The sequence below is a fragment of the Triplophysa dalaica genome, chromosome 12 (assembly GCF_015846415.1).
Source record: "Triplophysa dalaica isolate WHDGS20190420 chromosome 12, ASM1584641v1, whole genome shotgun sequence".
NCBI classification, from domain to species: Eukaryota; Metazoa; Chordata; class Actinopteri; order Cypriniformes; family Nemacheilidae; genus Triplophysa; species Triplophysa dalaica.
Window position 1 is genome coordinate 20738428 of NC_079553.1, and position 23447 is coordinate 20761874.

At 37.8% G+C, this 23447-nt stretch overlaps 1 protein-coding gene across 1 annotated transcript in view; it reads right to left on the minus strand.

The window, feature by feature from the left end:
- Window positions 1-23447, minus strand: part of csmd3a (CUB and Sushi multiple domains 3a) — a 227882-nt gene that overhangs the window by 4820 nt on the left and 199615 nt on the right. The window contains exons 60-66 of the mRNA XM_056762084.1: window positions 14768-14941; window positions 10380-10553; window positions 10072-10145; window positions 6884-6995; window positions 4006-4185; window positions 3717-3782; window positions 2852-3010 (exon numbers count right to left, since the gene is read on the minus strand). Of these exons, the coding sequence (XP_056618062.1) occupies window positions 2852-3010; window positions 3717-3782; window positions 4006-4185; window positions 6884-6995; window positions 10072-10145; window positions 10380-10553; window positions 14768-14941 (939 nt within the window). The remainder of the gene's footprint in view (window positions 1-2851; window positions 3011-3716; window positions 3783-4005; window positions 4186-6883; window positions 6996-10071; window positions 10146-10379; window positions 10554-14767; window positions 14942-23447) is intronic.

Here is a 23447-nt window from a genome sequence, read left to right on the forward strand (position 1 = left end):
CTCAATCTTATAGAGATCCTATGGCATGACCTCGTCCTGAGAACTTTTGTAAAGAGGAACTGTAGGACGTTCCTCTAGACCGTTTTGTTGAGGTCTGAGCGACAACGTCTGCTGGAGGTCACGGCTGTCAACCGGCTTTTAAACACAAGGGTTTCCACAATAGAGTATGTATTTGATATAATGTTCATCATATTATTAAACTGAGGGAATATGTTCTCATAAACAGCCTGTGAAAGAATTAAGAGACCATTTCAAAATGATTTTCAGTTTTTCTGAATTGACTATATTTATAGGTATGTGTTTATATAAAATTATCATTTTTGTTTCATTCTGTGAGCTGCTTACAATATTTCTCTCAAATTACTAATGTAAATATTGTTTCTATTTGCATTTATTTCCAGAAAAGATGCTCTGTATTTGTTCAGACCTCAAATAAAGCATAGAAAACTAGTTAAGATTCACTTTTAAGCAATACAACAAGTTTATTATTTTATACAACATAGTATTTCAGCATGTATTCAAGAAAAGTTCAAAAATACATCATTTTTTGTGCAGTCAGTCTTTCACATTGCTGTTTTGATTTTGTTGAAATTCAACAGACACTGGACTGAAATGACCACAATACATCTAGAAATGATGATTTGAAATAAACTATTGGAATGTTCTCTTATTTTTTTCCGTGGTTGTATATAAAGAGTCCAAATTGAGATAACTCCGTATTCTTTATTTTATCATGTTTTTTTATGTTATTGTGCTTTTATTCCATTTTATTGTATAAGTTGGCTGTAGTTTTGAGTTATTATGGCTTAAATCAAAACAAACCAACTGCAGTTTGATTAATACTCATTGGCATGCACAATAAAAAACATGATTTTTAGAAACTGTTAAATTCGTAGTTATTTCAAACTCTTCATACATTTTGACTGTGTTGTGATTGCCACGCCAAGAGTGAAGATGAGATTTCAAAGTTTTGCTGCACTTTAGTATCTGGATAAACACAGGTTTAGTTGTGACTTTAACACAGGCACCGCCCACATAATGACACGTCAAGCGAGCTGTCCAGTTATCATTGGCTGTGTCTAAATGTCAGCTGCAAATGGGATCAGAGTTGATATTGTTTGAACTCTGAGCACCGACACATGACCTGCGTGACAGCGTGAGGGCGAAACGGTCACAAAACGGATTTCACGAAAGCCTCGGGGTCGTACGCTGAATCAATGGCATTAAGCATTTAGCCGGTTCAATGAGCAGACATGTTTCTGAGGACTGGAAGGATAAGGCTAATGAACTTAAATGTGTTTTTTTCCCTCTTTTCTATAATGTGAATAAATAGAGCGAGATGAGTCGGGGCGAGGAAGGGTCTGATATTATAGGAGTGCTTGTTTGGTGCAATGAAAAGTGGAGTTTTGTTGTTTACGGTTGCTTTGCAAGGTCGCAACATGTCAGATTCATTGCAGAATTAACTAAAATGACATCACAAATGGGCAATTCCATGCACATGTCAACCGTAAGCCAGAGGTCGCAGTCACCGAAAACTTGTTAATGAATGATGACAAAACAGCCTTTCTAAGTACCTGTCATTGTTACTGACTGGACATATGAACATCTGTCTGAATTTGTTATTTATGTCTGACAACAGAAATATTAAACACTGTATGTAAGCAGCTTTACTGGGAATTCAGTTCAGAGAGTAAATGCAAGTATGACATGATGATGTCACGAATATCCTTATTAGCATGTAACATCACCTTGTGCAATATAATTAACAAATTATAAGGATTTTTTACGAGCCTGTCGGTAGAAAGTCTAGCACCTTAAGATACTGTTATAGCTTTTTTTGTTGTGTTTTTAAAGCATAGTGTTCCATAGTCAAGTAGGTGAATTGTCACATCCATAACGTTTCAAATTCACAGAAATCCTACAAAGTATGTTGTGTTTCAAAAACGGTGTGCTTTCTGTAATAACGCATTAGTTTTTTTACATTTTAAAAACAGAAAACTCCTGCATAGACAGGAACTGCATAGATTTTTCTGATGTCTGGCATTATCATCAGGGCTTTAGAAAAACAAAAAATAAACTAACGGTTCAATATGTTGCCAACAGCAAGAATTAATATTTTTAAACTTTTGAGTGAAAATATCACATCCGTAACGCTGTTATTGCCTGAATACACAAGCTTTTAATGCCTCCTTCAAACGGGAAGTTGTATAATATTGATATTCAAACAGCATTTAATATGAAGTTGAAGCACTGAGTCAACATTCAATTATTAAGAATAATCTTCTGGTTCAAGTCCATCAAATAAAAAGGGAAAGTTAATTTAAATGTGATCAAGTATCATCACTACATGGCAGCACATAAAGCATTTAAATACAGTAATATGCTTTCCTGTAGCTCAGTGGTTAGATCATGGTGCTACTGTAGCATAGCCAAGGTCACTGGTTCCATCCCAGGAAAGTTAAATAGTAACAAAATGTATAGTGTAATGTAAGTCACTTCGTATAAAAGGCCAAATGAATAAATGGAAATATACTATTATTACTCATACCAAGAAAACATTCCAAGAAATGTTATTTTCATCATACAGTACCTCCCACATCTTAATTAAATTAGCAATAAGGTCTACATATATATATATATATATATATATTAACACATACTGTTGCTGTGAAGAATGAAATAGAGCTATGACGTCACATCTCGTGTAAACAGTAAGTGACAGTTTTTCCCCACGACTCTGACACGAGCCGTTTCTCTGGAGCGGTTGACACGACACCGAGCAGGTGTTTGCTTACATCAGGTGTTTGTGACATGAGCTGTACTGCACAGAAGAGCCATTACGGCTTCTTACCTGACAACAGCAGTTCTGAATGTCTGTTAGTTAAAGTCACGTTGACTTTCCCCGAGCTGGAGTTAAAACTGGTGATTGTCAGAGTCATCGGCTGTTTCAATCCTTTATATTCGAAAGAACCTTTCCACGCGTAAGTGGGAGCAAACACGTCATCAGGGACTGCAATGAAGAACGGTTAATGTGTCAGATTCAGAGTTTATGAAGCCATTTACAATACTGGGTTTAGTACAAATTAACACCTTAAACTTTTCCATGATCTCAGTGTGAAACGATGATACTGTGAGCCATACTACCTCTCCATATAACACTGACTATTATAATAAAGCACAGATATTTCAGACTCGTGGGGCTCAAGGCGGGATACAATAGGTCACATAAAGTCACTTGGTTGTTTTCGTGAAAGACATAAAAAACGGTTCAGCCCGTTTACTGACTACTGAAAAAATATATTTTGAGTTAATTCAACTTAAAAATATTATTCAACACAACGAGTTTGGATCAAATTTATTGAATTAATTCATATTTTAAGTTAAATCAACTTAAAATAACTTATTTTACTAATTCGAAAAAACAAGAAACAAAACAAATAATTATACAGTGATAAGCAATGATATTGGCTTTGATTTCTTACCGTAACTAACATTTTTCAGCATTTATTAGCATACTGTTCATTCATCGTGCATTAAGCAATGTTAAAAGATACAACTTTTGCTTGGTAATTGTTGAAATTAACATGGCTAAGATGAATAAATATTCTACAGGTATTGTTCATTGTTAGTTCATGTTGAGTAATGCAATTTATTCATGTTATCAATTGAAACCTCAAATTATTACAGCATATAACACAGCACTGCAAGATGCTCACCGTTGACTTTGGGGCTGGAAGTTCCTTGAACAGGCGTCATGACTTTTTCTGTCGTTTTGGAGCCAGCTGAAAAACAACCAAACGCATATCATGGCAAAACGCACATGCCCGTCGCATTTGAAATGGGTTTAAGGAAACACATTACACGCATGACTTCTCTCAGCAAGCAGAGGGAATGATATTAGACCGTTTCTGCCTCGACAAGACAAAAAGCATGAAAAAAAAGTAACAGCCCCTGATGGTTCGAGAAGAATATAAATGTGAATTTTTAGGCGATTTGACTGGTTACCTCTACAGACGGGCACCTTCCCGGTCCAGGATCCATCTGTGCGGCACACCCTGTGCTCGGAGCCTCCGGTGAGAATGAAACCAGGCTGGCAGGAATAAAGCAGTGTGTAGCCAAAGGATGGCAGGTCCATGCCCAGCACGTTGGCATGCGGTGGGGTCTTTGGTTGCTTACAGGAGTGAGCTGAAGACAGACACATGACAGACATTCACGTCAATTTGTTTGACCTCAAAACAGATCTGTGTCGTATTTTCACCCAAAATCATAAATCAAAGTCTATAATAGGATCGTTAAGAATGAAAAAAAAAACAGTTTTACTGTAATGTGGCTGGGTTTTATAAATACACTTTATATATACATTATATATTTTTCTTTAAAATACATTATTTTCACAGGTCATTCGTATAACAATATCAGTTCTTTTTTATTTAAATCAGCATAAACCACAACATAAGACCTTTCAATCTAAATGAATCATCTTTTTCACATTACAGTAATGAAAAGGTTTTCTACATCACAAATTTTTTTTACAAGGTAATATATATAAAAAAGAAATTGCAGTTTTCAGCATGAGACATGCTAACTAATGCCGAGCATTATAAAGTCCATTCAAATGATGTATAAAGCTGTGTTTTCTTTTGCACATGAAATGAAATGCATATGAATGTAGGAGAAAATTTCTCCAGGGTAAAAGAAAAAAGTCTCGAGACGTCTATAATGGATGGCCTGTGTCAAACAAACAAAATAATTGAGTTCTCTAAGAAAGTATAATGCACAAGGGTCAAAACCAAACTAATGCACCGAGAGAAAAACCACCCACATATCTGTCATCTCATCTATCTGTCATTAGAAAGAAAGGAACCTTGTGTTGAGTCATGTGTGTTACACTGATTTCACTGGGCTAGTAAAAGTCTCTTAAAGGGACTGTTTAAAACTGAAGAAAAAGTAAATGCTTCATCATTTCTTCACCAAACCTGTATAACTTTTCTGCAGAACACTAAAAGAAGATATTTTGAAGAAAGTCAACACTGGACCCCCATTGACTACCACGAGACATTTCTCTAAATAATAAATGATGGCAGAATTTGTATCTTTTTGATGGACTATTCTTTTGACTTTTGAAAGTAAAATTTTTGGTAAAATCAATTTACAGTATAGCTGTTTTCAAACCTATATTATCGCTCAAGCATTTTTCAAAATATCTTTCTCTGTGTTCATACAGATTGGGAACAACTCGAGGGTGAGTAAAAGATGATAGACCATTCACATTTGGGTGAACTGTTCCTTTAACGCAAAAGGGATCTCTTAATTTTACATTATTTTACATTTTAATTTTTTTAAATAAAAATGTCTCGCAAAGGCCTGTATCTCCCAGAATAACCCAGTTAACCATTGCGAAGTCATTGAAACACATGACCAGTGGTAAAAACATGATCCAACCCTCCACCATAATGCTTGTTCTATGCAGTGCCGCAGGGAGCGCTGGAGTCCGACATGTTACCGGCTAGACACACAAATACACACACACTCCATCTCTCATGATCTATAAGATTGTGAAGGAAACTCACAGCAACACATTCACATACTAACTCAAATACTTACTCACATACTAACACATTGGCTGCGTCCGAAATTGCTGACTTCCATAGTATATAGTACATGAGTATGAGTCATGAATAGTATGTCCGAAACCTCAGTATGCAAAAAACACTAGGCGAGGAAAAACCTGGATGGTCTACTACTTCCGCCGAGATTCGCGAGTGTGGATCGGATGGACACTTATCTATCCCATTTTGCCACGGAAGCTTAGCAACGGTCAAATTTCAAAAGTAAATCAAATAAATATAGCGGAAAACTTCAACGCGGACTTCCATTTCTAATGTACAGTAAGTGACAATTAAGGAATTTCTCGTGACTAAATTATGTTTGTATTAACACTCACGTGGTAGATGTTGTTTATACGTCATAGATCAAAGAGCATATGGGTCACATGACCATAAAACATGGCGGATGCAGTATGTCCAAAATATATTCAAACTACTCTCACTCATACTATATATAACGTACTGTTTATACGGCTGATAGGTAAGTGCTTATTCAAATACAGTAAAGTATGCGATTTCGGGCAGAGCCATTCAAATACTAACTCACATACTAACACATTCACCTACTAACTCACATACTAACTCACATACTAACACATTCACATACTAACTCACATACTAACTCAAATACTAACACATTCACATACTAACTCACATAGTAACACATTCACATACTAACTCACATTCTAAATCAAATACTAACACATTCACATACTAACTCACATACTAACACATTCACATACTAACTCACATACTAACTCAAATACTAACACATTCACATACTAACTCACATACTAACACATTCACATACTAACTCACATACTAACTCAAATACTAACACATTCACATACTAACTCACACACTAAGACATTCACATACTAACTCACATACTAACTAATTCACATACTAACTCACATACTAACTAATTCACATACTAACTCACATACTAACTCAAATACTAACACATTCACATACTAACTCACATACTAACACATTCACATACTAACTCACATACTAACTCAAATACTAACACATTCACATAGTAACCCACATACTAATTCACATACTAACTAATTCACATACTAACTCAAATACTAACACATTCACATACTAACACATTCACATACTAACACATTCACATACTAACTCACATACTAACTAATTCACAAACTAAGACAGAAATATGCTCTTTGGTTTTAAATATTGCTTTAAAGGTGCAGCAAGTGGTCATGAAGAAATAGCGCAAGTCAGAGAAACATAGCAAGAGAAAGACTCACGGATGCATTCGGGCTGAGTACCACTCCAGGTCAGATCTTCTCTGCATGTGCGTGTGGTGGAACCCAGTAACAGGTGACCAGTCTGACAGTGAAACTTCACCGTACTGCCCACCTGAAGATTAATGACAAGCATTTGAGTACATCCACATAATAAATAAAACACAGAACAAAGGACAACAAATGTTTCTAAATGTGTGATCAAACCCTTTTTTAACCCAGTTTTTAACTAGTTAAGAGACAATTCACTCAAAAATCACAATTAATTTTATGTATTTTACTCATCCTGATGTCATTTCAAACCTGTATGACTTTCTTTCTTCTGCAAAACACAAAAGAAGATATTTGGAAGAATATTGGTCACAATATTGCTAACACTGTTAGCAACAGTGACCCCCATTGACTTCTATTGTATAAACACACAACCACATTTCTCAAAATATCTTCTTTTGTGATTTGCAGAAGAAAGAAAGTCATACAGGTTTGAAATGACATTAGGATGAGTAAATGGTGAAATCATTTTATTTTTGGGTGAACTGTCCCTTTAAAGCTACTATAGTATGATTGTGTAAGGTTAATGCTTTATTAAGTTATCAAACCATGATTCACATATGACCTCACAAACAAACAAAAGTGCTTCCACAGCATCAGACAGTAAAGAACCAGATATCAATTTTATTTTTCTGGTACAGTATAAATGTAAAAAGCAGTACAGTATAATTGTCAGGATTAAAGAAGAAGATGTAAATTAGGAGGAGAAGCGGCGTGCTGTCAGGTCCTGCTGAGATGAAAGGCCTCAGTACACTGGAACATTAGCTTTCATTACAGCAGCTCACTTCTGAAGGAATCAGTGACAACAGAAACCCGACTGACACAAACAAGACTCGCTCACGCACAACCCACTGAGAGGACCTTTCTTTTCTTCTGCCTTTCAAAGAGCTTTAATTCCTCTTGGCTTGAGTGATGCAAAGCCAACGGTCAAATATATTTCACATTACGTCAGTCAAGCAGCGGGAGACGTTTGCCTAAAATCTGCCGATAACTAAACAGATTTATTTCAGTAAATATGTGCCATTGGGGATAATGATGTAAGTGAATCTGCATACATTTGATTTTGAGAATATGCCACATTAAACGCCCCTTTCACAACGAAGTAACTTAAGTTCCGCCTTTTCGCAAAGCAGTGTATAATAACACCCGCAACAAACAAGAAGAAGAAAAACTTCTGTTTTGCCGTCAAGCTGGAATTTAACAACAGTGAAAACAAACCTGACAGAACACGTATTCAAGTACTTATCCTAGCACCTTCGCTAACACAAAAAGAAAACAAAACACTTGTTGCACTTCATAATCAAATAGGTACTGTTCAATGAAGAAATTGTATCCTTTATCTAGCCTTGATCTTGTCAGTAAGCGAAGATTTGTCTGCAAGATGTCATCTAGCCGTGTTTCTGGCATCTATGTAAGGGACTTGGTAAAGTCCATTCTGAGGCGCTAGCGGAAGTTACGCTATACTCCTTAGCGGCAGGACGGAAGATGCGTGATGTCATGTGAAAAGGGCCTATTCAGATAAGAAGCTCACATACTAGATACTTTGCTTACGTTTCAATTTCACTTTTAAGCCTAAAGTATATATCTTTTGTCTGACAAATGTATTGTTTTGCTTCAGAAGTCATTTTATTAACCCATTGGTGTCTTTTGAATGATGGATGCATGCACTTTATGGAGCGTGCCATTTTTAGTCCCATGTCATTCATATAAATTATTACTTATGTTCTTTAAATATAAAAATAATAAATATTAAACTTTGCGTTCAGTTGAAGTTAATTTAAAACAATTTTCCATCCATCCATTTTCTACCGCTTATCCGAACTACCCCGGGTCACGGGGAGCCTGCGCCTATCTCAGGAGTCATCGGGCATCAAGGCAGGATACACCCTGGATGGAGTGCCAACCCATCGCAGGGCACACACACTCACTCATTCACTCACGCACTCACACCCTACGGACAATTTTTCCAGAGATGCCAATCAACCTACCATGCATGTCTTTGGACCAGGGGAGTACCCGGAGGAAACCCCCAAGGCACGGGGAGAACATGCAAACTCCACACACACAGGTCGGAAGCGGGAGTCGAACCCCCAACCCTGGAGGTGTGAGGCGAACATGCTAACCACTAAGCCACCGTGCCCCCTAAAACAATTTTAATAATGTTATTTAATAATTCAATTAAAATAATATTATTAATTACTAAACAATATTTTTTAAACACATTTTAATCTAAAAAAAATACGATGAAACTGTGTTCAGCTGAAGAAAATAGTTTTTAAATATTATTCATGTCATATAATTAAATTCATATTGTTTAATAAATTCTTAAAAATAAGTTTGTGTCCACTGAAGAAAGTCATATGGGATGGCACAAGGTACATCTTCACACAATATATATATTTTTGTTTTCAATTATCATTTTGCGACATAATTAATTTGAGTTTGATATAAATGTAATTCAGGCCTAACTTGTATTTAGAATAATATCAGACAGCCGTGTTGCTAGTAACCGGTTTGAGTTATTGGAAAACCTGCATCCGTGGACCTCCATAGCTCACATGATGTTACAGGACAGCAGTGCTTCCAACAGATATGTGCAGTCCATTGCTTAAACTCGAGTGTCTAATGTATCTTTTGTTTCTCTCATCCCTCCAGGAAAGAGCATCATCATCCCAGCAGTCTCTAAAGTGGCGGTGGAGTCATTTAGGTAGATATAGTGAGTGAATGAAGAGCAAACGCTCCCCTGACAATAAAAGCTGATGGCAAGAGGCGGACACACATCCTGAATCTGTTTGACAAGAAATCAATTGTGCTTATGAAAACAGTGCCGTGTGGAAAGTTGAACCCCCCTGCATTGACACGTACTCAAATGAGTGGCTTTGATCACGTCCGTGACATCCACCGCTTTAGATGACCCCGTCACCAGAGTAGAGAGAATATCCTTTTTTATCTCGAAAGTGAGACTTTCCATTCTTAATAGGCACATCACATGTCACACTGTACCGTTTCACAGGGTGCCGAAAGATAAAAGCCAGATACGGCTGACAGAAATTGTCTTATACTTATTCTGATTATAATGGCTTTGATAAAAGAGTCCTCGAAAGTCTGTGAGCATCAGTCGTAGCTCAACCGTCTCTTACCTTAAAGCCGAGACTGCTGTTCAGAGAGCCGTACTCCGGGGTGCCTGGATTTTCACACGTCGTCCTGCTCGGTTCTGTGGTTAAAGTGATATAATGACGATATTATCATCAGCGTCACCTTTGTAATCTATATAATTGCATTAAGAATAACCGCAGATGTAAGAGAAGTGAACTGCGGGGTAATAATGACCCATAGATCAAAACTAGAGCAGATATTACAGTGTTCGCCATTACAGCTTAATAAACCTTAAACTCAACAGACCTGCGTGAAAAAATATCTCTATGAGATTGTACGTGTCATAAAATACCTATGCAACGCGGCTGGGTGTCGCTCCATGTCCCGTCCGTCAGACACATGAGTGTAGACGAGCCCACCAACACGTAGGGGGCGCTGCAGCTGTAGGTGATCTCAGATTTAAAGATGAAACTCTGACCCTCTCTTCGGGCGTGGGCCGGCAAACCGGGGTCACCACAGAACTTCGCTGTAAAAACATTTACAAAATTAATGTTTTTATGACGTGAACTATCTTTTGTAATTCATTTGACTCTTTTAATGTGATATGCTGTATTTCAGTGCCGGGAGGATATTCAAGAAAACGAGCCGAGCAGGATTTGATTTAATCTTACGCCACACGATTAGATGATTAAAAGCGGGAGTTATATTGGGGAATTGGATAAGAGGAGATAAGAAGAGTGCGTGCTGTCAGCCGTCAGAAAGCAATATTACTAAAAGCGAGGTTTTTTTTCCTGCTGAATAACACACCGAAGATAAATGAAAAATCACAGATTTCTTTTGGCCATCAGTGAGATCATATGCTAAGGAAACGGAAACTTTTGCTCATGTGTTTCTATTTCTCTTGAGGACAAGAGTGAGAAATCTCATAAATGTCATTAAAGTTTGAGAAGAGATGTAATGTCTCAAACGGAGCTCAGAATTCAGGCTACAATCAAAAGTCTATATGATTGAAGATCTCAATATGAACTCAAACATTTCTCATCAAAATGACCCAAATCCAGATTATTCGACATTCATTTTACACCTCCATACTTATGGAGTTACCCGCAATGTCACGTTTTAAACAGAGATGGCGACAGAGAGGCAAACACACAAGATTTGGTTAGAAAGTTTAGTTTATTTCTTCTAATCTCATTCTTAAATCAGTTTAGATGGTCCTGTGATTCCTCCCAGGCGATCTATCTCTGCTGTCAGGGAACATCTCATCTGAAGACCGTGAATTCTGAACGATTGATCTGTCCTGACAATCCCAAACAAACTCCAAGTGCGGACAGAGACTTAAAAGAGCAATTCACTGCTTTAAAATGCACGCTGCGAGAGAGACGGCGTGAACCCGATACGAAAAGAATCGATTTTTCAACTGGCACATGATTTCACAGCTCTGTAGGAAATCCGAATATATCATTTAAAAACATCAGATCTTTTCTAGAAATACTAAATTTCTCCACCGATACCAATTATTCAGTGGCTGTTGACATACTAAAGAGGTATAACTACCGAGCATTTGGCATTTTAGGTAACATGCTCTGGTTTTACCAAAAACACACTTCTGGGAGCCAAAAGTCTGACAGAACCCAAATAAATCAATTTCTGCATCTGATATAGCAGGATTTGCAGGGGCGAAAGCATTTGGCGTATAAATTGCAGCAATGCTCAGCAGGCAACCTGGTATTTAAAGATCAGAAGTGAAGCGGTGCATTTCAGTGCCCCACGAGTACAGAGGTTGACTCACCTGAATGTGAATCACACCAATTATCCCTCTTTAAAAAACTAAACCGAATGCCAAAGGGGGCACGACGGCTAACCCCCTCTCTGATGTATAATTCACAGGGGTGGGATGGGAAAGTCAGAGATGGTCTGAGTGCGACCGTCTGGACGACATCCGCTGTAGGGCTGTGGGAAAAACATTTCTGCTAAAAACGCCACATAGGGAGAAATTCTGTCCGGAGAATCACCATGGACATTTCTTCTGTGGAACACATAAGATATTTTGAGAAATGGTTTTGTGTCCATAGTAGGGTTGCGAGATGTGCCGGTGTTGCGCTTGCATCGCAATGCCTTTTTGTGGCGTCTCTCTGCTAAATGAATCAGAGTTATGAACGATGATATAATGATTCAGTCGTTCGTCCAGACACATGCTTCATTCTTGACAAAATCAGTTGTTTTGAACGAATCGGTTCACTGATTTAGTAAAAAATCGCCGCCACCTATTGGCTATTTTAGTTTGACATTTGAAGTTAAGTTTAACATTTCCCTTATTTTGGGTGAATCGTCCCTTTAAATGTGCTACTAATGTTAATAAAGTTGATTTAATGTGCCACATTATTTATGAACCTCACTCTGGGAATAAAATCTAGAAACACAAACTCTCACTTCAATATTCTCATCACACCAATATGCAATGCCGACAAAGAAAACAAGATTTTAATTTGTGCCCCACACCATTTTCAACAGATCTAAATATTTGTAGTTTTTTGCATTATTTACTGCTTAGAGATATTTATTTATATTTAGTTTCCTTAGTACATTTCCGACATCAGAATATTACAGAGCATTCACAGTGACAAATTCCACACTGGCATCGAGATAACCCGCCACTTATTTTGTTTTCTCTCCATAAGAGAAAAAGGGGATCAAGCTTTCTCTGCAGCACTTTGATGCTTGAAGCCATCACAATTTACCGCAATAAAACCACATCTGCTTCGTTTCAAACCGCGTGAAGCAGAGTTTCTCTCAACAATTCGACCAGACTCCCACCGACTGCGACTTCCCTCAGAAATGACGACTTTCTAAATCGATGGATCTCGCTTTGACTCAATGACACGAGAATAGCTGGCAGGGTCGGGGAATAGATGTATTCCTGCCGTATAAATTGTGCCGGGCCAGTGATGAATAAAGATGCAGACAGAACCACGAACACAACTATAATATATTCCACAAGCGACAGGTCAATTGTGCCACGGCGATGAGAAGGGTCTATGATGTTCGTACAGTACAGATCTCATTCTGTGTTTTTATTTTTCAGTCTTCCCAAGGAAAAAAACAACTCCGGCTCCGGGCGAAAGCAAGTTGTGCATGAAAATGAGAAGCGAAGTGAGAGAGAGAAGAGAGAGAGAGAGAGAGAAGACCCCGGTAGGACGCCGTGTCAAAGAGACTCCTTGATGAATAATACAAAGCTGTGGGGAATCAACAAACAGCACATAACAAAAACTGGGTTTCTCGCCGCAGACGTACGTGTGCTGGTTTGATTAAAAATATCCATTAAGTCGTCCTACTTTGTGTAATGGGGTAGTAAAAATAAAGAGAAGGAGGAACGTAATGGGAAAGGAGAAAGCACACGGAAAAGAGAAAGAAAGATGATTCCCTTTAAAATTCAATGAACCGGGTCTTGAGGGCACAGATGTGACACCTGGACACACAAACATGTTCTGTGTGCTTCACACCACATGTTACCCATTGCTTTAAACTTGTAGTCCTGGCAGATTCCTCCCAGAATGAATAACGGTTCCCGTAGCTCAACCGGAGTTTTGTGAACCGAGGTCAGGGGTTCGATTCCCAGAGAACACGCATATTAGTATAAAAAAATCTTCTGTGAATGCACTGAAAGTCACGATAGAAGCATCTGGCAAATGCATGAACGTCAATAGAACAGTGGTTCTGGACACACGGGTGGGAAACAGGGCGACTTCGGGTCACGTTTACCTTCTGGCATCGGGCACGTTCACGTGAAGAACGCTGGAAGTGCATATGGAAATCGGTGGCTTTTAATGAGGAAGAAATTAATGAGCTGCTTACTTTCCGTGCTTGCTTGAGATTCTGAACAGCTTCATGAAACATGGATTAAGCGATGCTAAGCTTTTCCTGTGTGCAATTTATTATTTCCCTCTCTAACGCAAACATTAATGTACGGATATCTGCCGTCTGAATGGAAAGAAAGGCCATAAAGTGGAGAAAAGAAAAATCTAATGCTAATTATGCTGTTTCCCAGCTCACAATGTACTGTTTGGAGAGAGACTGCTTTTCTTTGTAAATGATGCTGAAATATTGGTTATGGAGGATGAAAAGCGTCTCTTTTTTCCATTAATGAATGACAGAACTGTGCAAAAAGCTCTCACAAATAAAAGCAGATAAGCATGCCGGTCTCGCAGCTCTTCAGCTCTGAAAAGCACACAAATAGCCCATTCTGTGCACTTCCGTAATCTCATTTCATACCACAAAAATGTGCATTTCATTTTCGCAAAAAAAAAAACGGGGATTAATACGTTTGGTTAAAAAATTCACAAAAAAACATTATTTATAAAGGGATAGTTCACCACAAAATGAAAACTCTGTCAACCTCAAGTCGTATTAAACCTGAATACATTCTCTTTGTGTTGTTCGACACAAAAGAAGATATTTTGAAGAATGTGGGAAACAAAACAGCTCTGGGGCACCATTAACTATCATAGTAGATATTCCTTCTATGGTAGTCAATGGTGCCCCAGAACTGTTAGGCTACAAACATTCTTCCAAACATCTTTCTTTGTGTTTAGCAGAACACAAAATTCTTAAACTACTTGAGAGTAATATTTGGTTGAACTATCCCTTTAAAATACCAAAACATCAAGCACAATTGAATTCCTTATAACCTGACCCTTTAAAATCCCATCTTAAAGGAAAACTACAGGTTTTGAGACTCACGCAGACACAGAGGAAGCTCTCCACTCCAGGAGCCGCTGGCCACACAGGTGAGGACGGCAGGGAAGGACAATTCATAACCCGTTTGACAGCGGTAGCTCACGCTGACGCCCCACTCGAACAAAGTGCCCTCCACTTCACCGCTGGGAATGCTGGGAGGAACAGGACAGGTCACCGCTGCAGGGGTGAGAAAAACAGAGATGAATTCACTGTGAATGAACTGCACCATCATTTATTTACACGCACTGTCTGCATCCAGCAAACAATTTCACTAATGATTTATTATAAATCTGTAAATGACAGTTTTGAAGGGCAAATGGGCACAATGCAATATACTGTAAACATGGACATGTATAATGTGTCTATAGACTTTTTCAGTGACAACAATATAAACAAATGTTATGTGGCCAAAACGTAATTTCCAGTTAACTTCCACAAATTAAAGAACTACCGAGTAGTTTTAATTTAATTTAATACAATAAACATAGAATGAAATATAAATTAATATTAATAAATTTAATTTAAAATACCAAACACAGACTGGATGTTAACTTTGTGTAACGTCCGGACGGACAGAACCCAAACGCAGACAGTAGAGATGGGGTTAAACAATATTTATTAAGACACAAAACAATAAACCCACGATGGGGCAAAACAGAAACTAAATAATAAGTCCAAACACGAAGGGAAACAGGAACAGGGTAATCCAGATGGTGGAGACACGAAGAAGCCAGTAACATCGACAATAGACAATATACATTAGACAATGAACAGACAAACAGTAAGGGAATGAGGGACATTAAATAAGGGGAAACTAATGAGGAGAGATGACAAAGGGATCGGGACGGGCAGGTGACAAGACCTAACAATGAGTGCAACTAGCGGGAAGAGGAAAGGACATGTGAGGGAGATAAAACACTAATGTGACGCTAGACAGAGAGACAAGGGGGCGGAGCTTCACGGTAGACACGCGGCGAAATGTCATAACAGACTGCCACGTGTCCACACAAGACGAAACACACACACAAGACATGATATTTTCACAGCTCTGTCCCCAATGCCCGAATACTCATGACAGGAAGGACAGGACCGTGACACTTTGGGCCGAGCTCTACTTCCGATGAAACCATCTACTGTATATGTGGGTAAAAATGTGGTGATTAAATTGTACCACTATTGATCAGACAAAATCCTCTTAAATTACTGAAAAACTTAATATGCAATATTAGAAGTTTTGATTTCACATACATAACAATAAATTATATAAATTCAATTAAATTCTGGTCTATTTGTATAGCACTTTTCACGGTTTACACTATTGCTGAGCAGCTTTACAGTCAAATAAATATACTGAAACACTAGATTCAATTATATAGTTTAGGGATAGTAGTAAAAGTAAGAATAAAAAGATGAGGAAATATAAAATCTATAGATTGAGAATTTTTTTTATAATATTAAATAAAATCTAATTTATCTACAGTAAATAATCAGACAATGACTATGTTTACATGCGCACCAATAATGTGATTATTCCTAATATTCAGAGTAAGGACTTAATCGAACACTCTTTGCTCCTGTTTAAATCAAAGTTTTATTAGTCTGATTATTTGCTATAATACACAGCACAAACAATGCTCTCAGATACCGTAGGTGTGTGTAACTGGCTATAATTTTAAAGAGTAAATATTTTGTGATTTTTAAGGTACTTATTTGGTTTATGGATTGTCCAACAACAAGTTTACATACATACACGGTGTAAAAACACTTTTATTTTAAAATTATTCACAGTTATTATAACCTCATTTCTTGACTGACTCTCAAACGATTCGTTCGGCAATTCATCTTTCTAATCCCCTCCTTTCTGTCTTCCTACTCTTATCTGATTGGTCAGATGGTCTAGTCTTCTGTGATTGGTCTACCACGTGCAGTGTCGCAAATGGAACGTAGGCGGCCATTAAATGGAGCGACGAAAATCTGGAACTAAAATTAAAATGACAGACAACTACAGTTCATGTGATTAAGAGTCGACTCATTTTTCCCAAGCCAACAACATCTGTTATTCGTTCACTTTCGGCATAACAACTCGGCAGACTGCTTACATTCACACACAGCAACATTACAGACTGCATGACATGTCATTTAAGGACATTGTAAGTTACTTTTTTAATATATTCGCGTCAAAAGCGAAATATCGATATGTGGACATATTTTATGGTTTGTCGACAAAATACCAGAACACCTTAAGCAGATACTTTGAAAACACAACGTTTATGTCACTGCCAATAATTTTGGCCAGACTGTATATGTAAAGGAAAATAGTTGTGAAAATACACGTGAATATCACACTGATCCAGTCACGTTTGAGTTATTTACTTATTTTAATTACTTGAAATCATGCGTAGTTAATTCTGTTTTAAGGATTGTTCTGGACCAGTGTTTTTTCCGTCATTTGAAGAAGTCTATAGCATAGTATTATAGTTTCATTTAGTTTTATTGATATTCTAAATTAGCTTTTATTTTTAGATATTTTGTTAGTATGTCAATTTCAGTTAAAGTTGTAATAATTATGGTGTTTACTTTTGTCATTTTATAATTGTTTTGCTTATTTTTTATGTTGCTATATAAGATTAATACATTTTTATTTTCGTTTTTGTTTATAATTATAATCTTAGTGCTTTAAACTTATTTCAGTTTATTTTTGAGGCAACTTTCCATTTTTCATTTAGTTTAAGTTTTTCCTATAATTTTCGGTAAATATTTGATTTGATTTCAATGAACAGAAACATTTTCAAAATGTCAATTTTAGTAAACTAAAAGACCTTGGTCTATGGATAAATATATATACTTTATATATGAAAAATCTTTCCCATTTTCCCGTTCCAATTATAAGCTTTCTTGGCCATAAGTTCTGGAAGGAAACAAAAAATCTAACTTCCTTGTGCTGAGCTGCAGGTCCCTAACATTAAAGCACTGATCTATATTTTTAAGCTCTTCTGCCTTCAGGCCAGACTTTAATATTTCACAGATACTCCACTGAAGAAAGGAAGGCGTTAATCAAGTATTTCTTATGTGAAGGACTGTATTCCACTTTAACACATCACAAACATCATATTCCAACCTGTACGTCACTGACAGCAACTCCCGCCGTGTCGAGTGTTATTTATGTATTGCCACTGAAATACAGGCTTTAACAGCACTCGTTCCTCTCGCCGTGTATTCAGAGTGTTAAGAGGTTTGAGAGAAGCAAGTTCAACAACGTGTTGAGGAAAATATGCGTAGGCATCACCCCCCTCCCCCCCGGGCCGCCATCTATCTCTCTCTTCCCCACTGCAGCAACGCTTGCATCATTCTCAATTTGACTTTCAAGAAAAGTCTTTCTACGAGCCAACGTTTATTTACAAATATCCAACAAACCCATGTCGGCGAAAGCAGCAGAAGCCTCCAAACGTCTGTGGGGCCAATCAAAAGATGTTTTAAATTGCAAATCGCAAATTAAAAAAAAGGTTGCGGGGGGAGCAGATGGAAAACACGTCCACTGATATTCTGAGTTGGAGAGCGATGGTCGGGGAGCAGCTGGGGTTTGGACGGCGTATGAATAAACGATGAGATGTTTTGGAAAGCAAGCGCTCCAATAAAAACGGATAAAAAAGACGTTCTGGAGTCACGCCGCTCCTTTGTGAAGCTTCTATTGTAAACACATGTAAATCCTGTTAGTGTTTACAAACCCGTGCCAGAGTCATAAATTAACGCTAAAGGTCAATAACGTGTCCAATAATTCATCACAAACACCCACAAGTGTTCATTAAAAGGACAAGCATTTAAAATATTTGAGAAAATACGTCAATTTCCTGCAAACGAAAAATCGAAAGGGTTTGCCATTACATTGAAAGGATGATAGAATTGTAACTGTAAAAAGGTTCAGGCTTGAGGAAGAAAGGAGGCGGAGTCGGCGTGGCTGGGAAAGCGTAATAATCTCTTTATTTACTACAATACTTCCGGGTTGTAGACCCGCTCACTCAATAACACAATCTCTTTGGTTGTGACGAATCTTTCCTTTGTATCGGACACTCCTAGACACCTTGTCTCTCTCCGTCCGTCGATGCGCGCTTTCCCAGCCTGGTTTCTCTCTCCTCTCTTCTCCTTTGTCGTGCCTTAAATGCGTCTCCTCGCCAATTACTAGAACAAAGGTGCAGGTGATTTCACTCTAGCGTTGATCTGCTTACTCACCGTCATACTCCCGACACGCCCCACTGCCGCAGACCGTGCTAGACCACGCCCCCCTTTCCACAGTAACTTTTGGGTGAACTGTTGCTAAAACCTTTGTGCTTCACCTCAGTCCAAGAATAAGACCCGCACACCTGCGTGCTCATCTGAAGGTGTTGAAAACTCCTATGAGCTTCTCGTAGCTTTGGAGATTAGGTGTAAAGAGAGGACAGAATATCCCTCCACTGAACACCGCACGGGCTTTAAGCTTCTGGACTTACCGAGCTGATGCTTCAGTAAATAGCAGGCTCTGGATACCAGCCGCACCGCGACTCCAGCGCCCGGACCAGCTGTCCGGCCCAATCAAACTCAAAGGCACAAGGATAAAACCATGGCAGCGAAAGTTTAGCCCACGTTTTACAATGACCTGGATGATTAAAAGCCTTCACACTTCTACGACGTTTAATGTATAAAAGATGAGTGAACGTTCAAGGTGTGTGAAGACTGCAACTCTGGAGAATTTAATGTTCTGACCTTTTAGCTCAAGGCTCGGGTTTAATGAGAGATGCTAGCTAACAAGGTTATGAATTCATAGGCGTTATCTCTTAAAAAAGGTGTTTATGTTTAATGAGTTGCAAAAGGTTAATGTAACCAACTCAATTATAAAAGCAACACATGCAGTAAACCCTACCAGTGCACTTGAGTTAACAGGTAAACAGACGTCTAGTGAACTCTTGCTACACATTCTTAAAGGTCCAGTGTGTCTTTTTTTGGAGGATCTAATAACAGAAATGCAATATAATATACATAACTATGTGTTCAGATGTGTATAAAGAGCTTACATAATGAAGCGTTATGTTTTTATTTCCTTGGAATGAGCTATTTATATCTACATACACAGCGTGTCCCCCTACATGGAATCCGCCATGTTGTTTTTTTGCAGCTTTCCTGTAGCTCAGTGGTAAGAGCATTGCGTTAACAATGCAAGGTTGTGGGTTCGAGCCCAGGGGATTGCAAATACCTATGTAAAATGTATAGGATAAAGCAATGTAAGTTGCTTTGGATAAAAGCGTCTGCCAAATGCCTAAATGTAAATGTAATTGTAATGTTTCTACAGTAGCCCTAAACGGACAAACTGCTCTGCAGAGCGTGGTTCCTAAATACGTCATCTCCTTCAGCAAAGAAGCAAATACGTGACGACATCTTAGTCCTCTGTTAGCCACCATAGTGCTGCGAAAGGGAGGGGTGGAGTGAGCCGTTGTTTGCAATTCTCAACCTCAACGCTAGATGTCGCTAAATTTCATTCACCAGACCTTTCAAGTATTGCATATTTTCAAACACAACAAATACTTCAGACCGAAGACTATCTGACCGAAACGGTTATTTCTGCACCACTAGCATCGCCAAACAGAACTGCAAAAACAATAATTATTTTCAAACACTTCTTGTTCTATCAAGTGTCGGATAAACAGACAGTCCAGACTCAAACTCGCACGCCACTCACTGAGACAATATTGCTTTGTCTGTCTGGTTGAGTTTCCGACAAATAAAATAATGTTTGGGTAGTGCAACAAAGCTGTAGTGTTTACACAGAGGAATTCAACCCACCGACAGCTTATTTATAACAAAATGACAAACTTCAACTTTAAAGGGTACTCGACCATTCAACCCTGGCATTGGCTATCTATATGTTAAACAAAAACTTTATGAATGTCAAAGTTTTTTAAAAAACTTTACACTGTTTGTCACCACTGTTGTTTGTGTGACAAGGAATAGCGTTCAACTTATTTTCTTAAAACGAGATAAATATATTACGTTCAGCATTTTCAATTTAAACGTAAAGGACAACATGAACGTTGAGGATATTAAAGGAGATAACAATCGAATTGTACATGACAATAAAGACAATCCTGTCAATTAAACTATCATCTGATGCATTAAACTATCATCTGATACTAAACAGAATCAATATAAATCATTTAAGACATCCATCACTGTCACATTCTTCATAGACGGTTTCATCGGACGCACGCACCTGGCACAAAGTAAACTTTCATCTGTGTTTGGTTACAATATAACAATTTATTTTATATTTAATTTAAAATCATATTAATTAATATTAATATTTTATTGTATACTTATTGTATTAAATAAAATACAAACTCTTAGAACGTTATTAATCCTTTGCGGAGGTCTGTCGAAAGTTAAGATATGGCCATATATCGCGTGTATTATGTTGTTAGTAAAACATTGTCCTAAAAATTATTGGAAAAACTAAAAAAGGAAGGTTAAAATGTTGCCTCAGAAATAAACTGAAATAAGTTTAAGACACTAAAATTATAATAATAAACACAAATAAAAGAAAAATAAATTGATCTTAAACAGCACAACAATAAAAAAATATATAAAAGCATGAAAAAAATGTTTAACATAAAAAACTCGAAATTAAAGCCAATTTAAAATATTAATAAAACTAAGAAAAACTAGAGTATATTCAAACTTTTATTAAATCTGTGAAAATTGAGCAGGCCCGTTTTTTTATAAAAATATTAAACCAGATGTATTTATAAATTAATCACAAGCAAAAAGTATGAATGTAAAACAATACAATTGTAAAGTTCAACTAATGGCATTTTGGTTTAGAGCAGAAAAGTCTGTTTGTCCAAACAATTGCAGAAGCCAAGATTCCCTTTGTTCCCTCAAACCCCCTAGAGATGTCACACTGAAGCTTTACAGATCTTTAGACTCTTGCAGGTGTGGTCTCAACTGGCAGTATTTGTGTGTGTGAGCGCAGGTGTACGTTCTCTCGGCATGTATAGCACGTAAGGCCCATCTCTCACAGCGAGTCCCTAAGGCCGTCTGTGTCTCCGCGCGGATGACAGATGCACTGCGTCACCAGCGCTCATCTGCACGGCTGACCCCGAGGTGAACAGCAGTCCTGCCAAGTATAAACTGTTCTCCCCGAAACGGCGCTTTTTTCCTTTCTTAAGATGTTTGACAAGACTTTCACATCCTTTTCCAACTAACCTTAACCTTTTCCCCCGGTAACAGCTTAAAGCTATTGTTTACACTTCTGACAGAATATCAACTGTGTTGGTTTGGAAACTCTGTTCACAGGTCAACAAATTAAGCAGCGGTGCACGCACGTTTCAGAAAGAAATAGCTGCTGTCCGTTAAGACTGTGTCGACTGTCCATTTGCAAGCGTATAGACACGTGTAATAGCTTAGAGTTGTTCTTTCATAACGTAAATATTAAAAATGAATGAATAAGAATTAAGAAATCAAAAGACAAGAAATGAGGCCATCTGTAACACAGTAGAGTTATAAAGCTGCATAAATAATGTGGACAACACAGTTCAGATTTTTAAGATGAGAGATGTTATATTAGTAGGGTCTTGATCTCAGAAGAAAAAAACCCAGAAGTAGGAGATTTACACCGACACAAAACTGCTCATTTTTATCATTGCTCTCTACGAGAAACAGAAGAGACAATAAAGAGATCTCATTTGTGACCGGTTCATTTTGCTGTACAGGGTTCTCATACACTTGACCCATACATCTGAAACCATATAAACATATGAAAAAACATGGATGAATATGGATGAAGAATAAAAATGTTTTTAAATTAAAACTACAAATAGCAACACTAGCGAAAGAAAAATCACAGATGAGATCTCTTTAATTTCTCAGTTATTTCTCACAGACATCAACAGGATTAAATGGGGAGCAAATGGAGACTTCGCTTAAGTCTCATCTGCGTCTCTTTTATGTTTCCCCTGAGAAGAGTCAGAAATCTCTCAAATGTCTCTGTCATCAGAGTTTGAGAAAAGATGACAACAGCGTCTCAAACGGAGCTCAGATTTGTCAAGTCTGCAGTCAAAAGTCAATATTATTGAAGATCTCAATATGAACTCATACATTTCTCATCACATTTACCCAAATCCAGATTATTTGACCTCCTCAACAATTAATTTTAAGAGGAACACCTGAGACTAAGTTGATTTTTAAATGAAACAACTGAGAACTGCATCAAATCTCCTGAGCTAAAAGAGCTCAGACCTCAGAGACAACTCAAAAACACATTTCCTATTAAACTTTCAATTGCCTATTTTCCTTATTTTTCTTGAAAAATCCCGACATTTCAAACAAGCCTTTGTGTATCCAGATGCGTAAATGAATCACCGCCTCGAGTTCTAACCTCCAACAGCTCGCTGGACACTGACAGCCTTCAGCTACGCTGGCTGCGGTCGGCGAGAGAGAAGCGATGAAGGAGAAACAGAGAGATAAAGCGAGAGAGAGATGAGCCCTCAGGCAACACACTTCACCGTTGACTGGTTAAGCTGCTGACAGAAAGTTTGCCCCGGGGTCCGACCCGCTCTCACGGACGGCACTTATCACTCATGCCTCCATCCGTCCGTCGCTATAGAAATGGCTTTCTAATGACTCTACATTAGGGTCTATTAGGACGGCGCATTGATGA